Source organism: Pipistrellus hanaki, assembly GCF_964339955.1.
Source record: "Pipistrellus hanaki genome assembly, contig: scaffold_140, whole genome shotgun sequence".
NCBI classification, from domain to species: Eukaryota; Metazoa; Chordata; class Mammalia; order Chiroptera; family Vespertilionidae; genus Pipistrellus; species Pipistrellus hanaki.
Window position 1 is genome coordinate 1 of NW_028182197.1, and position 14160 is coordinate 14160.

Genomic DNA, 14160 nt, shown 5'->3' on the forward strand with positions numbered 1-14160 from the left:
GAAGTTCCAATCCACCGAGGCTCCGGCCAAGAGCCTTCTCCGTCATCGGGGCCGGGGCCGGGGGGGCCTGTGCGTCCTGCGGGCGCGCTGTGGCGCAGGTGCCGGGCGGGCCTCCTGCCCTCCGCCGGCCGCCCGCCGGAGAGGCCGCCTGAGGACAGCGGGACCCGCTCCAGCCCGGCGTCAGACGGCGCAGGAGCGGGTGTTTCCTGTCGGCCTGCGGTGACTGGGGTGTTCCCATCGGCCGGTAATGGGTATTTCCTCCAGGCTGCCCTCGCGGGGAACTCTGGGGTTTGCGGAGTTTGCCTGACCCGGGCAAGCACGCTGGCGTCCTCCGTGCAGGCCCGGCAGCAGGCCCGGGGCCGCGGCCAACCGGCGGGCGGGCGGCGGGCGGGCGTCCGGGAGCTGCCGCTGCGCCCGGACCTGCCTCTCCGGCTCTGATGGGAAAGTGAATCGGTGTTCAAGCCCCCGGGCTCCCCAGATGAGACAGGGTGGTGCCACGAGAGCCGCCAGCGCCCGTGGGGGGGCACGTCGGGGACAGGAGCCCAGGAGACGGGCGCCTGGGTCCTGGGCGGAGTCCGTGGGGCTGCCCAGCAGGGAGGGGCTCCGGCCTCAGGAGGGGCTCAGGAGGGGCTGCTGGTGGGGTGGTTAGTGGCCGCCAAGCTCCAATGACATACAGGCTCCCTGCCCCCCACCCCCCCGTCCTCCCTCACCCCCCACACCTCCTCATCTCCTTGCCGTCACGCCCTCACATGCCAGGCACCAGGGAAAGTGTGTCACACGCGTGTCATTGTCCCTGCAGCTGCTCTAACAAAGCACCACCAAGGAGCTGCTTTAAAACCACGGACATGGGGGGGGGGGGCAATGTTAAAATATGTACACAGATAATAATTTAATAAAAATAAATAAAAAAATAAAACCACGGACACGGACCCCTCGGCGCGGCTCCGTGGCTGAGCGTCGACCTGTGAGCCAGGAGGTTACGGTTCGATTCTCGGTCAGGTCATGTGCCCCGGCTGCAGGGTCACCCCCAGTGCGGGGCATGGAGGAGGCAGCCGATCCATGGCTCTCTCTCATCACGGGTGTTTCTCTCTCCCCTCCTCTTTGTCTCTAAAATCAATAAGAACATTTTTTTAAAATTAAAAAGTAAAACAACGGCCGCTTACTCCGCAGTGAGGAGGGGAGGGCCTGGTGAGGGGGGCAGCCGGGTCCCTCCGAGGGCCCCAGGGGACGAGCCCCCTCCCGTCCTGGCGGCTGGCGGCCGCTCAGTCCTGGGGGCCAGGGGCCTGGGCTGGTGGGCACATCTGTCCGGTGTCTGCTTCGTTGTCACGTGGCCTCTCTCCTGTGTCCATCTGTCTGTCTCCAAGGTCCCTCCTGGCCGGGGCCTGGCCATGTCCACCGGAGACCCCCCAGGTCCCCTGTGGCCTCCCCTTCGCGATGGTTTCTGCAGAGACCCTGTTTCCAAAGGGCTCCGAGGGGACCCGACTGGGGGGGCCCTGTCAGCCCGGGGGGGGGGCCCTGTCAGCCCGGGGGGGGGGCCCTGTCAGCCCGGGGGGGGGCCCTGTCAGCCCGGGGGGGGCCCTGTCAGCCCGGGGGGGGGCCCTGTCAGCCTGGGGGGGGGCCCTGTCAGCCTGGGGGGGTCCCCCTCGCCCGGGGGCGCCCTCGCCCGGGGCCGTCAGCCGTGCTGCTGGTGCCCACTCCCCTGGCTGCCTCCCACGGTCCCGTCTGTCCTCAGGCTCCTCACCCCCCCCAGTGCGGGGTGGGCGTGAGGGGTCCCCATGGGAGCGGGGGTCTCGAGCCCCCAAAGCTGCCAGCTCTGGAGCCGCTTCCAGCCCAGAGGGTCTCTGCCTGGCTCGGGGGCTGGATGCTCTGCACGGCTCAGCCCGCGGCCGCCTCGCTGCCCCCCTCAGCCAGCAGAGGGGCGGCCGTGGGCCCGGCGTCAGGGCCCCGTCCGCACCGCCCTCCTCGCGCCCCACCGCGCGATCGCCCGCGTGCTCACGTGTGCGCTTGGGGTTTTCAGAAGCGGGAAGGCCTGCTGCACTCCAGCCATGTCATCGAGGAGCTGACCACCACCACCGAGTAAGTGGCCACTGCGGGGGCCTGCCCGCACGTCCCTCCCTCCCCTCCCCTCCCTTCCCCTCCCCTCCCTTCCCCTCCCCTCCCCTCCCCTCCCTTCCCCTCCCTCCCCTCTCCTCCCCTCTCCCCTCCCCTCTCCTCCCTTCCCCCTCCCCTCCCCTCTCCCTCCTCCCTCCCCCTCCCCTCCCCCCCTCTTCCCCTTCCCCCTCCCCCCTCCCCCTCCCCCCCCCTCCCCTCCCCTCCCTGTGGTGACGGTGTTTTCTCACGGCCTGCACTCGCGTGCTTCGGTCTGTCCTCTGTTGGATGAGGACGGCCGGGTGGCGGTGTTGTTGGGGGTGTGCATGAGGGTCCAGATCTGTTACTCCTTCCCGCACAGAAACTGAGCGGACACGGGTGGCGAGGTGCGGACCGCACACGGGAGCCTGAGATCTGCTGTGGGACGAGGCAGACAATCCTATATAGTAAAAGGCTGCTATGCAAAACCGTCCCCTTGACTGGGACTTCCGCCACAGCGCGGGCAGGCCGCCTGCTGTCCACGCTCCTCCCCTGGCGGGCCCTCCCCTCGGCCCCCCACGCCCATGAGGGTGGGGCTGGCGGCCAACCTCCATGTCCCTCCTCCTGGCTGGCCTGGCCCAGTCAGCCCCATCGGGCCGTGCCTGCCAGGCCCCATCCGGCACGAATTCGTGCCCCAGGCCTCTAGTCGCAGATAAAAACACAGGGGATCGTGTTCAGCATCCCGGCAGGAAGGAAGCGAGGGAGGGAGTCTCAGCGGTGACAGAGCAGGTGTGGGAGCACTGGGCGGACTCCCCCAGGCCGCGGGCTCTTCGCCTCTGGCGGAAGGCGGCTCCAGGCGGCGGAGAGCGGGGAGTGGGCGTCGGAGCTCAGACACCCCCAGCCCCCGTTAATTTACCACCCACAGGCTCTGTCTGAGGGGCGCCTTCTGTTTCTTCAGCCGTCCTCCTCGCCTCCCGTCCGGCCTCAGCACCCCTCCCGTGCCTCTCTCCGGCCAGCTCTGCGGCCACCGCCTACAGGGAGCCCTCCCTGCCTTCCTTTAGCCCCCACCGCGCCTCCTGCCTGTCACACGGAGGGTGGGAATGTGGGCTCCCGCCTCTGCCAGTCCCAGCGTCCGGGCACAGGGCCGGGGTGTCTGTGTCCCCGCAGCCGCACGTCACAGGTGCTCAGGAAACAGCTGGCGAGTGAGGGGCAGGCAGAGGCCGCGAGTCCAGCGGACGGGGGGACGGAGTTAGCATCGCCTGCCTGTCGGGAGGGGTGCAGTGGGGAGGGGGCTGTGCATTTGTGCCCCAGAAACCCTCAAGGCGAAGCGGGGTGCCCACCCTCCGTGGCTCTGTCCCGGCCCAGGCTCCTGGGGACCCTCAGGCGCGGTCCCTCAGGGTGGGCTCCTGGGAGCTGTTCCCGGTGCAGGGCTGCCTGGGGCTGAGCAGCAGGCACGTGCTCCACGGGGACCCTCCAGGAATACCCCCATCCCTACCCCACCCCCCGTGACCACAGGGCGGCTCAGGTGCCGGTGATCTCCTGTGGCCCAGGGGGCACCCCGTGTGGCCACGCTTTACAAACAGCCCTCAGTGGGCGTTCCCGCCCAATTTCGAGTCACCCCAGCGCCTCCAGTAGGCCGGGCTGTGGTGAGCGGCCCCTCGGACACGTGTCTCTGCCGTGTCTCTCTCTCTGACGTGTGACTCTGACGTGTCTCTCTCTGACGTGTGTCTCTGTCTCTCTTTTGCAGGCAGATGATGGGTCGGTTTGGTGAGTAACCCGGGGCCGGGTGTGGGTGGGGGTCTGGGGCGCTGGGCTGTCCCAGGAAGCCCCCGGGTTCACGCAGTCAATACGGCGAGTCCGTGGCTCCCGGTGGGCCCTGCGCCGTGGCCGGGGCCGTGGCGGCTCTCGGCTCCGGGAGGGCCGGGCAGGGAGTGTCGGTGGCAGGAGGACCGGAGTGTCCGGGCGGCACACCTCTCACCACAGGGCCTGGGACGGAGCAGAAACCAGGACAAGGGGAGGGTGGGTGTGGCTCTTAGACAGAGCCCATTAGCCCGAGGACAATCCTGCAGGGAAATGCCTAGTCTTTCCCCAAAACCTCCAGCTCATGGCTTCCGTGGGGTCGGCAGCCTGGGCTCTGGGCCCGCTGGGCGCCCGCCGGCCTGCTCCCTGCCCTCTCTGGTCCTGGCCTGGGACATGGGTTTGGCGGCGGCTGCTGAGCAGCCCCCGTGAGCTGCTGAGCGTGTGCCACGGGGCCGGCCCCGCTCTTCCGTGGGGCTGAGGCTCCTGTGAGTTTGCGTGCTGTTCCCACCCTGCTGCAGCCCCAGGACCCCGCCTTCCCCTCAGCGAGGGAGGGCGGGTACAGGGGCAGGCGGGGGGCAGCGGGCGACCCAGCGGCACCTGACCGGCCTCACTGCTTTGCGGGGAGCATCGGCCCGAATGCCGTGTTCTCCAGCGAGGGGGTGGGAGCGTGGCTGTTGGAAGGAAACGTGGACCCGAGTGGGAACTCCTAGTGTGCCTCGGGGCCGGCCCACAGCTGGGGGGCCGTCCCCTGCTTGGCCCCGGCTCACAGCCCGGGGTCCTGGGGGCCTGGGGTGCATGACGCTCCTGTGGGAACAGCTGTCGGTCCTCCGAGGCCCGGGCGGGAGGAGAGGCAGCAGCCGGGGCCTGAGCCTTGGGCGTACCGTCTCCTGCGCTCTAAGCAGCAGGGCAGGGCGTGCTGCTGTTTTTATTGTTAATTTAAAAGGTGGGCGCAGAGGCCAGCTCTGAGGGCGCCGGGCAGCTGTGGGCAGTGCAGCCGGGGCCCACGCCGGACGCCCCAGTAGACTGGCCTGCTGGGCAGCGGGGCCTGCCTGTGTTGGGGTGGAGGCCGCCTGGGGCAGTGCGCCCTCCTGTGGCCGCCCTGTCCTTCCTGCCCGGAGGGCCGGGCGTGGGCGGTGGGGCACGGGCTGAGCAGTGGGACCCCGGGCTGTGAGCTGTGGTCGGTGGTTTTCTCTGCCACGTCCGTGTCCGGCCGGCCTGGTGGGAGGCGGGAGGGGGGGGACCTGGAGGCTGTGCGCCCTGGGTGGACGGGCGCGCGGTGCCGCTGGCGGTGAGTGCAGGGAGGGCGCGGGGGCAGGCTGCACGCAGCAGCGGCCCGGCCTCATTCCTCGGCGGGCTCCTGCGGGCGCGATGCCAGCCGGCCGCAGTGGGTGGCGGCAGTCAGCTGGTCCCCGGGGGCTGCGCTGACGCACGCGGGTCTCCTGGTTACCCGGGCGCAGCCTCTGCGGTGCCCTCAGCCCGTCACAGGGCCGCTCCCTGACGCACCCTGCTCCCCTCACCCCCCCTCACCACCTCCACCTCCTTTAGGACAAAGCCCGGTCCTAGGTCCTAGCGGTGGCCTTCAGGTCCTGCGGCCTCACCCTCCCCTGCTCGCCTGCGCGCTCCCCTGCCCTCCAGCCCCGGGCCCCCCGCTCCGAGCCTGGCTCACTCTCCCTGTGCGGGGCCTCCCCGACCTCCTTATCCGGGGCCTCCCCGACCCCCTGTGGCCACCCTCTGCCCCTCCTTCACTCACAGCTCTGCTCCCCACGCCAGTGGCCCTGCCCCGTGGGCAGACATGGGACCAGGCAGTGTAGGGACCCAGCCCCCCTTTCTGAGCAGTGAGCGCCTGTGGGGGGAGCCGGGCTCCCTCACCGCAGTGCCCGGAGGCATTGCCCGGGAGCTTCCGGAACCCGGCAGACCTCCGTGGCCGAGGTTCCCCAGCTCCCCTTGGGGTCTCCCCACCCCCCGGCTTCCCGAGAAGCGTGTTCTCTGCCTCAGTGTCTCACATCGCACTCTGGGCGAGGGAGGGAGGGAGGGGTCCTCTGGCCGCCCGCCCTCTTCTCCGCTCCCCAGAGGAGCTGGGGAGCTGCAGCCCGGTCTCCATGGCAACGGGAGCGCTGGCTGCCTGCCGTCTCCAGGCGCCCCTCCCCCTCCGGGCCCCTCCCCGCGAGGGGAGCTGGGAGAAGTCCCCCCTCCGACCCCCCCCCCCCCGCCACCCCCCTCGGCCCGGGGAGAGTTCACGGCCCTGGCCCTGGCTGCCTCGGGGACCAGGCAGCAGGGAGAGGGGGGCGGCTGGAACAGAGGTAGCGGGCAGCTGCCCGGCGGCCCCTGTTGGGGGCAGGGGCGGGGTGGTCTGAGCCCACACTCCATGTCCACAGCGGCTGGGTGATGCCACGTGCGAATGCTGCCCCGGCCCCAGTTCCTTCGAGCAGCCAGGGGTTCAGGGCTGTGGGCAAAGCTTCCAACTTAAAACACAACAAAAAACACAACAAAACGTCGTCTGGACCAAACGGGCTGTCCCCGAGGGAGGAGGGCAGCAGGCCCGGGCTGCTCGAGTCGCTGCCGCCGCCCTGTGCCTCGGTTTACCCTCTGCCTCCCGCCTGAGCCCCTCCTGAGGGCAGGGCCGCTCCCCGACGGGAGGGACCGAGGGCCCCGCGGGCGGAGTGCATGCCGCGGGCGTGTGCCTGACTGCCTGGTGCTCACGCCCCGAGGGGGGAGGGAGGAGGAGGGCTGTGCCCGCTCCCGCTGTGCCGGGAGCCACCCGCCTGGACGGGACTGGAAGTGGCGGCGGGGATGGACCGGGGTCTGTGCCCTGCCAGGGCCGGCGGCATGGTGACGCTGTGCCCCCTGCCTCGGTGCCCGGCGGGCCCCAGCCGCTCCCCCGGCTCTCGAGCCCGAGCCGTGCTTCCGGAACATCGCAGGAGCCTCCGCACGCTGGGCCTACGGTCACGCCGTCCCCATGTTCACGTGTGTACACACCACACACGCCTTCCTTCTCTCCCTTCGCCTTCGCCTCTCAGCTTCCTCCCCTCCCCCTGGAGCCGAGAGATGCCCTGGGCCGGGCAGGGCCTGGAGTGCCCCTGCCCCTGGGTGCCCTGCCCCTGGGTGCCCTGCCCCTGGGTTCAGAGCACTGAGCACCTTCCTTTCAGGACCAGGTGGGGGCAGGGGTGGAGCAGGCCGCCGCCTCCGGGACAGACGGGTGCGGGGACGGAGCACGCGGGGCCTGACCCTCCGTGTCCCCACGCAGAGCGCGACGCCTTCGACACGCTGTTCGACCACGCCCCGGACAAGCTGAACCTGGTGAAGAAGGTGAGCCGCCCCGGGGCGGGTGGGAGGAGGGGGACCATGTGAGGTCTGACATCTGCCCGGAGGGTGACTGGTAACACGTAACCACGGCCGTGGAGCTGGCAGCTCTGAGCTGTCCCCGCCCGGGCACCTCCGCTCCCGCCGTCTGTGGTGCGTCCCCCGGGCCGCGTGGCCGGCCCCCACAAGGCCACGTCCCGTGGGAGGTGGTTCTGAGCGAGTCGGCCACCGGCTCCGCCCCCACGAGGCCGCGTCCGCACAGAAATGGCCCGAGCTCGCTCTCCGCCAGGACGCCGGGCCGGCTGCTCAGCACCGAACCAGACCAAACCCTTTCCCCTGCTGCCAGCTCCCCTCACCCCACCCCCAGAGCTGCGGGAGGGCTTCCCTCACCCAGACCGCCCTGCAGGGCCCTGCCCCCGTCCGGTCTTCCCAGCCCCCCTCCCGCTCAGGCCCGTCCACCCCGTCCCGCCACGGCCGGAAGGTCCCGAAGGGTTCGCCCTCACCTGTGTGGTCGGGGCCCGCTCTGCTGGGGGCGGGCGGGGGGGAGAGGGGAGCTGCTCTCAGCCCCGGCCCTGTGCCTGGGGGGGAGCTGCTCTCAGCCCCCGTCCTGTGCTGGGGGGCGGGCGGAGGGAGGGCGGGGGGGAGAGGGGAGCTGCTCTCAGCCCCGTCCCTGTGCCTGGGGGGGGGGGGGCGGGAGGGAGAGGGAGCTGGTCATAGCCCCGTCCCTGTGCCTGGGGGCGGGTGGCGGGGAGAGGGGAGCTGCTCTCACACACCCTCTGCCTCTGCAGTCTCTCATCGCCTTCGTGAACAAGCACCTGAACAAGCTGAACCTGGAGGTGACGGAGCTGGAGACCCAGGTGAGTGGCTCTGGGAGGCGCACAGGGGCCGTGAGCAAACCGGCCGCCTCGTGCCCGTCTGGTCCGGCAGGAACGCCCGCCAACAGCGCCAGCCCGGCCCCCGCGCCTCGCAGGCCCTCGCCTTCCTCTCCCGGGCCTCGGAGCAAAGCCCACACACGGAGAGGTTTAGACCGCGGGCCCCATGGTGTCCCCCCGGCAGCCCCCCGGCAGGCCCCACGGCATCCCCACGGCGCCCCCACGGCGGGCCCCACGGGGTTCCACGGGCCCCTGAGTCCACGGGGTCCGGACAGCTGGTAGCTGCTGGTTTAGGCAACTTCCCGTCCTGGAGGCGGAAGTCCCAGCAGAGGCAGGGCTGGTGACCCCACAGACACTTCAACACTGACCCAAGCCGTGCTCTGGGGGAGGGCTCAGCTATATAAATATTGTTGTTATTCCTCCTCCCCCGAGGACAGTTCTCCATTGGTTTTAGAGATAGTGGGCGGGAGAGGGAGCGACAGGGAGAGACACGTTGATTGGTTGCCTCCTGCACACGCCCTGGCCGGGGCCTGGGATCGAACCTGCAACCCAGGTGCCTGCCCTCTATTGGGAATTGAACCCAAGACCCTTCGGCGCCTGCTCTTCCTCGGGGCGGCTGAGGGACAGCTCGGTCCAGGGCAGCTGGGGGACAGCTCGGTCGGGGGCAGCTGGGGGCCAGCTCGGTCCAGGGGCGGCTGGGGGCCAGCTCGGTCCGGGGGCGGCTGGCGGACAGCTCGGTCCAGGGGCGGCTGGGGGCCAGCTCGGTCCGGGGGCGGCTGGGGGACAGCTCGGTCCAGGGGCGGCTGGGGGCCAGCTCGGTCCGGGGCACCTGGGGGCCAGCTCGGTCCGGGGCACCTGGGGGCCAGCTCGGTCCGGGGCGGCTGGGGGCCAGCTCGGCCGGGGCGGCTGGGGAACAGCTCCTGCCTGGCTCACTCCTGAGAGAATGCAGCGTCTGCTATGTGGGCTTTGGGCCGAGGGGTCAGCATCTCTGACCTGTGTGCTGTCCAGCGCCCTCCCCCACACCCTCTCCAGAGGAAAGTAGCGTCGGGGACAGGTTTCCGCAGCCGCGGGCGCCGACAGAACCTCGTCCCCGGGATTAGCGGCCGAGCCTGCAGCCTCGGGCCTGGTGCCCCGCGCTCGCCGCTGATCCTCTGCCGCCGGCTGATCCTCTGCCGCCGGCTGATCCTCTGTCGCCGGCTGATCCTCTGTCGCCGGCTGATCCTCTGCCGCCGGCTGATTGCATTCGCTCGGCGGCCAGCGCTTCTCATTTGCTTTTCTAATTAAAAAAGGGATTCGGGCTCCTTGTGGGGAAGCCTGAGCCTGCAGATAAGCAGAACAAAGCCCTCCGGCGCGCCATCTGTGCCAGGGCCGTTCCAGGCCTCTCCGCACGGCGGTCCTCCCGGGCGGGCAGTCCTTCTGGGCGGGCAGTCCTCCCGGGCGGGCAGTCCTCCCGGGCGGACAGTCCTCCCGGGCGGGCAGTCCTCCCGGGCGGGCAGTCCTCCCGGGCGGACAGTCCTCCCGGGCGGACAGTCCTCCCGGGCGGGCAGTCCTCCCGGGCGGGCAGTCCTCCCGGGCGGGCAGTCCTCCCGGGCGGGCAGTCCTCCCGGGCGGGCAGTCCTTCTGGGCGGGCAGTCCTCCCGGGCGGGCAGTCCTCCCGGGCGGACAGTCCTCCCGGGCGGGCAGTCCTTCTGGGCGGGCAGTCCTCCCGGGCGGGCAGTCCTCCCGGGCGGACAGTCCTCCCGGGCGGGCAGTCCTCCCGGGCGGGCAGTCCTCCCGGGCGGACAGTCCTCCCGGGCGGGCAGTCCTTCTGGGCGGGCAGTCCTCCCGGGCGGGCAGTCCTCCCGGGCGGACAGTCCTCCTGGGCGGGCAGTCCTCCCGGGCGGGCAGTCCTCCCGGGCGGGCAGTCCTCCCGGGCGGGCAGTCCTCCCGGGCGGGCGGGCAGCGGTCTGCCTGGGAAAGCCGGGCGCCCAGTTTGCCCGTGTGGGTGGTTTCTGTGTGTGTGGGGGGGGAGGCGGGGGGGATGCAAATGTGTTGGTTATTCCAGCGCCTTGCCAGCCTGGCACACGGCCGCTGTACCTGCTGTGGGATAGGTTCCCGGCGCGGAGGTGTACAAACCGACAGGTCGAAAACCCCCTCCTCCCTCCCCTCTGTCCCTGCAGGGGTCACTGTAGGTCACCGTGCGATGGACATTTTTCTAGATATTTTATGTCCATAAATCTATTTTCTTTAAAAAAATATATTTTTATTGATTTTTTACAGAGGAAGAGAGAGGGGCAGAGTTAGAAACACCGATCAGCTGCCTCCTGCACACCACCTCCTAGGGGTGTGCCCGCAACCAAGGTACATGCCCTTGACCAGAATCGAACCCGGGACCCTTCAGTTCGCAGGCCGACGCTCTATCCACTGAGCCACACCGGTTTCGGCCATAAATGTATTTTCTAGATGGCACTGGCTCCCACTGCACAGCTGTTTGTAATGTTTCTTGTTTTCCCCTTTCAATCTATTTTTACTGATTTCAGAGAGGAAGGGAGAGGGAAAGAGAGATAGAAACATCCACGATGAGAGAAAATCGTGGATCAGCTGCCTCCTGCACGCCCCTCACTGCGGATCCTGCCCACAACCGGGTGTGTGCCCTGACCGGGAATTGAACCCTGACTCCTGGTTCAGGGGTCAGTGCTGCAGCCTGAGCCGCCGGCCGGGCCCAGCGCCCCTGGTGAGCGGACACGGAGCAGGGCGGCTCTGAGCGCCGTGCCCGGAGTCAGCGGTGCGTCCTGTAGTTCGCAGACGGCGTGTACCTGGTGCTGCTCATGGGCCTGCTGGAGGGCTACTTCGTGCCCCTGCACCACTTCCACCTGACGCCGGACAGCTTCGACCAGAAGGTAGGCGCTCCGCAGGCATAAAGCGGTCAGACGGGCCCCGGAGAGAGGAAACCCGGCGCTGCCTCTCCCGGCACTTCCCGCCGGCAAGCCCGTCCTTCGTAATCGCGGAGTGTCCCGCCCGCCCGTCCCCTGTGCACGCCACGCGGGCCTCACAGCCGGTGCCTGCTGCTCCCCAGCTCCCAGGCGCCCTGCTCAGGGCGGGGCCTCCTGTCGCCGCTCTTGCCCAATCAGCACGGTCCTGTGTTATCCCTATGAAAACAAGGCATCTTCTTGAATGTGTGTGTGTGTATATATATATGTGTGTGTGTGTGTGTGTGTGTGTGTGTGTGTGTGTATGTATATGTGTGTATATATATGTGTGTATGTATATATATGTATATGTGCGTGCGTATGTATGTATATGTGTGTGTGTGTGTGTATGTATGTATATATGTATATATGAGACTCGATGCATGAAATTCATGCAAGGGGCTCAGGCCTTGCAGCCCCAGCCTGTCTGGAAGGACATCCGGAAGGCCATTCTGCTGTCCGGTCTAATTAGCATATTAGCTTTTATTGCTGCAGATATATAGATACAGCTTTCCATTCCTGAGGATTGTGTCTAGCAGACTTCCCCGGAGAGGGTCGTTAGGATGTTTGGTGCCAGGGCCTAACCGTGCCGCCTGGGCGGCTGGCTCCCCGCCATGTGGCCGGGCGGTGTGGCCGGGCCGGGGGCCTCCCGCCGGGGCCCCGGAAGCCCAGCGCCCGCAGCTCTCAGGCGCCTTGGAAGCGGGCAGAGGGCCTGACCACACTGCTGTGGGCGCATGGGCTTCTGTCGTGTTGTTTCCCCAAAGTGCTGGACCCACGGGTCGGGGCAGGCAGCGGGGAACCTCCCGTCGGCCAGGGCGATCAGTCTGCCCGCTGCACCGTGTGGCTGCTGGCACGGCCTGGCACCACGGCCGCCGTGTGTGCCGTGAGCCGATCTGGCGGCGGTCAGCTGATGGTGGGGCATGGGGAGGTGAAGGGCTGCTCTGTGCTGGGGACAGGGCCCCGGGCCCGGCACCTCTGGGAAGTGACTTGTCTTCTCTGAGCCTCGGTTTCCACATCTGTAAAATGGGGTCACAGTCACTTCTCATCCTGTGGATGTGCCAGGGCCCGGGGCAGACACACAGGGACCCCGAGCCCCCAAGGACAGGCTCCCTGCCTTCACCCCCGCCCCTCCCAGCCGCCCCTGATCACTGGTGAGGGGGAAGGACCAGTAAGGGAGCGCCTGCTGCTTCCACAGACGTCTGCCCGCCGCGCCCTGGGCCTCCCTGCAGAAACCACACGGCCCACACCTGCCCCCTCTGTCCTTCCGGGGAGCGTGGGGCGCGGGCGGGCTGGGCAGCGAGGCCCCGGCGTTAACCCCACGCCCTCGCAGGTCCACAACGTGTCCTTCGCCTTCGAGCTGATGCTGGACGGGGGCCTCCAGAAGCCCAAGGCCCGGCCGGAAGGTAAGGCCCCCGGTGCCGGGGAGGGGCGGAGGGCGCCTGTGCTGGGCCCCAGGCCTCAGCCCGCAGGTGGCGGCCGGGGCCCGCGGGAGACCCGTGTCTGGGACGCGCTGCCGGAGCGGCCCAGGCCCCAGCGCCAGGCCAGCCGCGCCCCCTAACGCTCCTTCTCCTCCGCAGACGTGGTGCGCCTGGACCTCAAGTCCACCCTGCGGGTCCTCTACAACCTGTTCAACAAGTACAAGGACGCCGAGTGACCCGCGGCGGCCGCCTGCTCCCCACCGCCCGTCTCTCCCTGCCCCACCCCGCCTCCGGGGGCCGCTGCCCCCGCTCCTGCCCGGGTCCGGAGCCGCAGGGGCCGCTGGCCTGGACCAGGCGATGGAAAGGAAAGCGTCGGAACCCAGGCCTCAGCCGCCGGAGGGCCCGCGCTCCGTCTGCCGCACCGCCAGGGTCCCGGGCATCGTCCAGAGCCCACAGCTCGCCCTCCTGGCGGGACCTCCGGGCTCCCCTAGGAACAGGCCTTCTGAGTGAAAAGCGATCTGGGATTTTAAAAACTCCGTCCGGCTCAGAAGCGGCGGCTGCGGCAGGAATGGCCCCGCGTCCCTGCTCCTGGCCCTCCGTGTGTGTTCGCCTCGTTTTCACTAACGCCTAAGGCCCCGCCGCCCAGGGAGGGTCCCGCCCGGGGCCTGTGTCTGTGCGGGGGGTGGGGTTCCTTCGGAGCCGCCCTCCGTGGCCTGCAGACCCCTGTGCTCCCCTGTCCCCCCGGGGTCCCGCTGTGTGTGTGCCCTGGCCTCTTCGTACAAGGACCCCAGTCCTCTGGGCTGCACCGGCCACGTGACCCGATCACCGCACCCCCTCCGGCTGTGCTTTCTGAGGCCCAGGCAGGGCTCAGCTCGGGGTTCTGGGCCCGCAGCCCCTCCAGGAGGGAGCGATGTGTTCCTCTGGATCCCGGAGCCTGGCACCTGCCCTGGGCCCCGCAGGACAGGTGCTCCTTCACCCCCTGCTGCTCACCCCGTGCCCCCGAGGCGCCCGCCGGGCTCAGCCCCTGACCTCGTCCCCAGCGCCCCAGCTGGGGCTTAGGACGGGGTGCGGACCCCAGTGAGGCCAGCCTGGGGCAGCCTGCCCGGCGCGGCTCTGCCGGTTCCTGGGCCCACGGCGCCCAGGCGGGAGGGAAAGGAGCAGTGAGGCGGGGAACTCAGGCCCGGGCGACCGCCTCACCGCTGACTGTCGGGGCCATGGACCAGGGAGGGCGTGACCGAGCGGTGCTGTTTTAAAGCAACGGGACCCTCCGCCTCCCCGTGTGCAGTGTGTATCCTCTCTGTAACCCTGTGAAGCGCTGCTGACTGGGGATTCTGGATGTTAAATAAAAGCCACTCAACCCGCTGTGCTGTTGACCTGCCCGCCCGAGACTGCGGGAAGCTGACACCTCCCGTGTGTGTGTGTGTATGAGTGTGTGTGTATGGGTGTGTGTATGTGTGTATGAGTGTGTGTGTGTGTGTGTATGAATGTGTATGTGTGTATGAGTGTGTGTATGTGTATGTGTGTATGAGTGTGTGAGTGTGTATGTGTGTGTATGCGTGTATGTGTGTATGAGTGTGTGTATGTGTGTGTATGAGTGTGTGTATGTGTATGAGTGTGTGTATGAGTGTGTGTATGTATGTATGAGAGTGTGTATGTATGAATGTGTGTGTATGAGTGTGTATGAGTGTGTGTGTATGAGTGTGTGTGTGTATGAGAGTGTGTGTGAGTGTGTGTGTATGAGAGTGTGTGTGTGTG

The 14160-nt window shown here is 68.5% G+C and overlaps 1 protein-coding gene across 1 annotated transcript; it reads left to right on the forward strand.

Moving 5' to 3' along the window:
- Nucleotides 1–2017: 2017 nt before the first annotated feature.
- Nucleotides 2018–13768, forward strand: LOC311616232 (beta-parvin; the record flags this gene model as incomplete). The annotated part of the gene is made up of 7 exons (XM_084907514.1): nucleotides 2018–2076; nucleotides 3815–3834; nucleotides 7112–7173; nucleotides 7956–8024; nucleotides 10817–10918; nucleotides 12318–12390; nucleotides 12565–13768. Coding segments are annotated over 7 exons (462 nt in total), but the record flags the coding sequence as incomplete, so codon positions are not given.
- Between the last annotated feature and the right edge of the window lie 392 nt (nucleotides 13769–14160).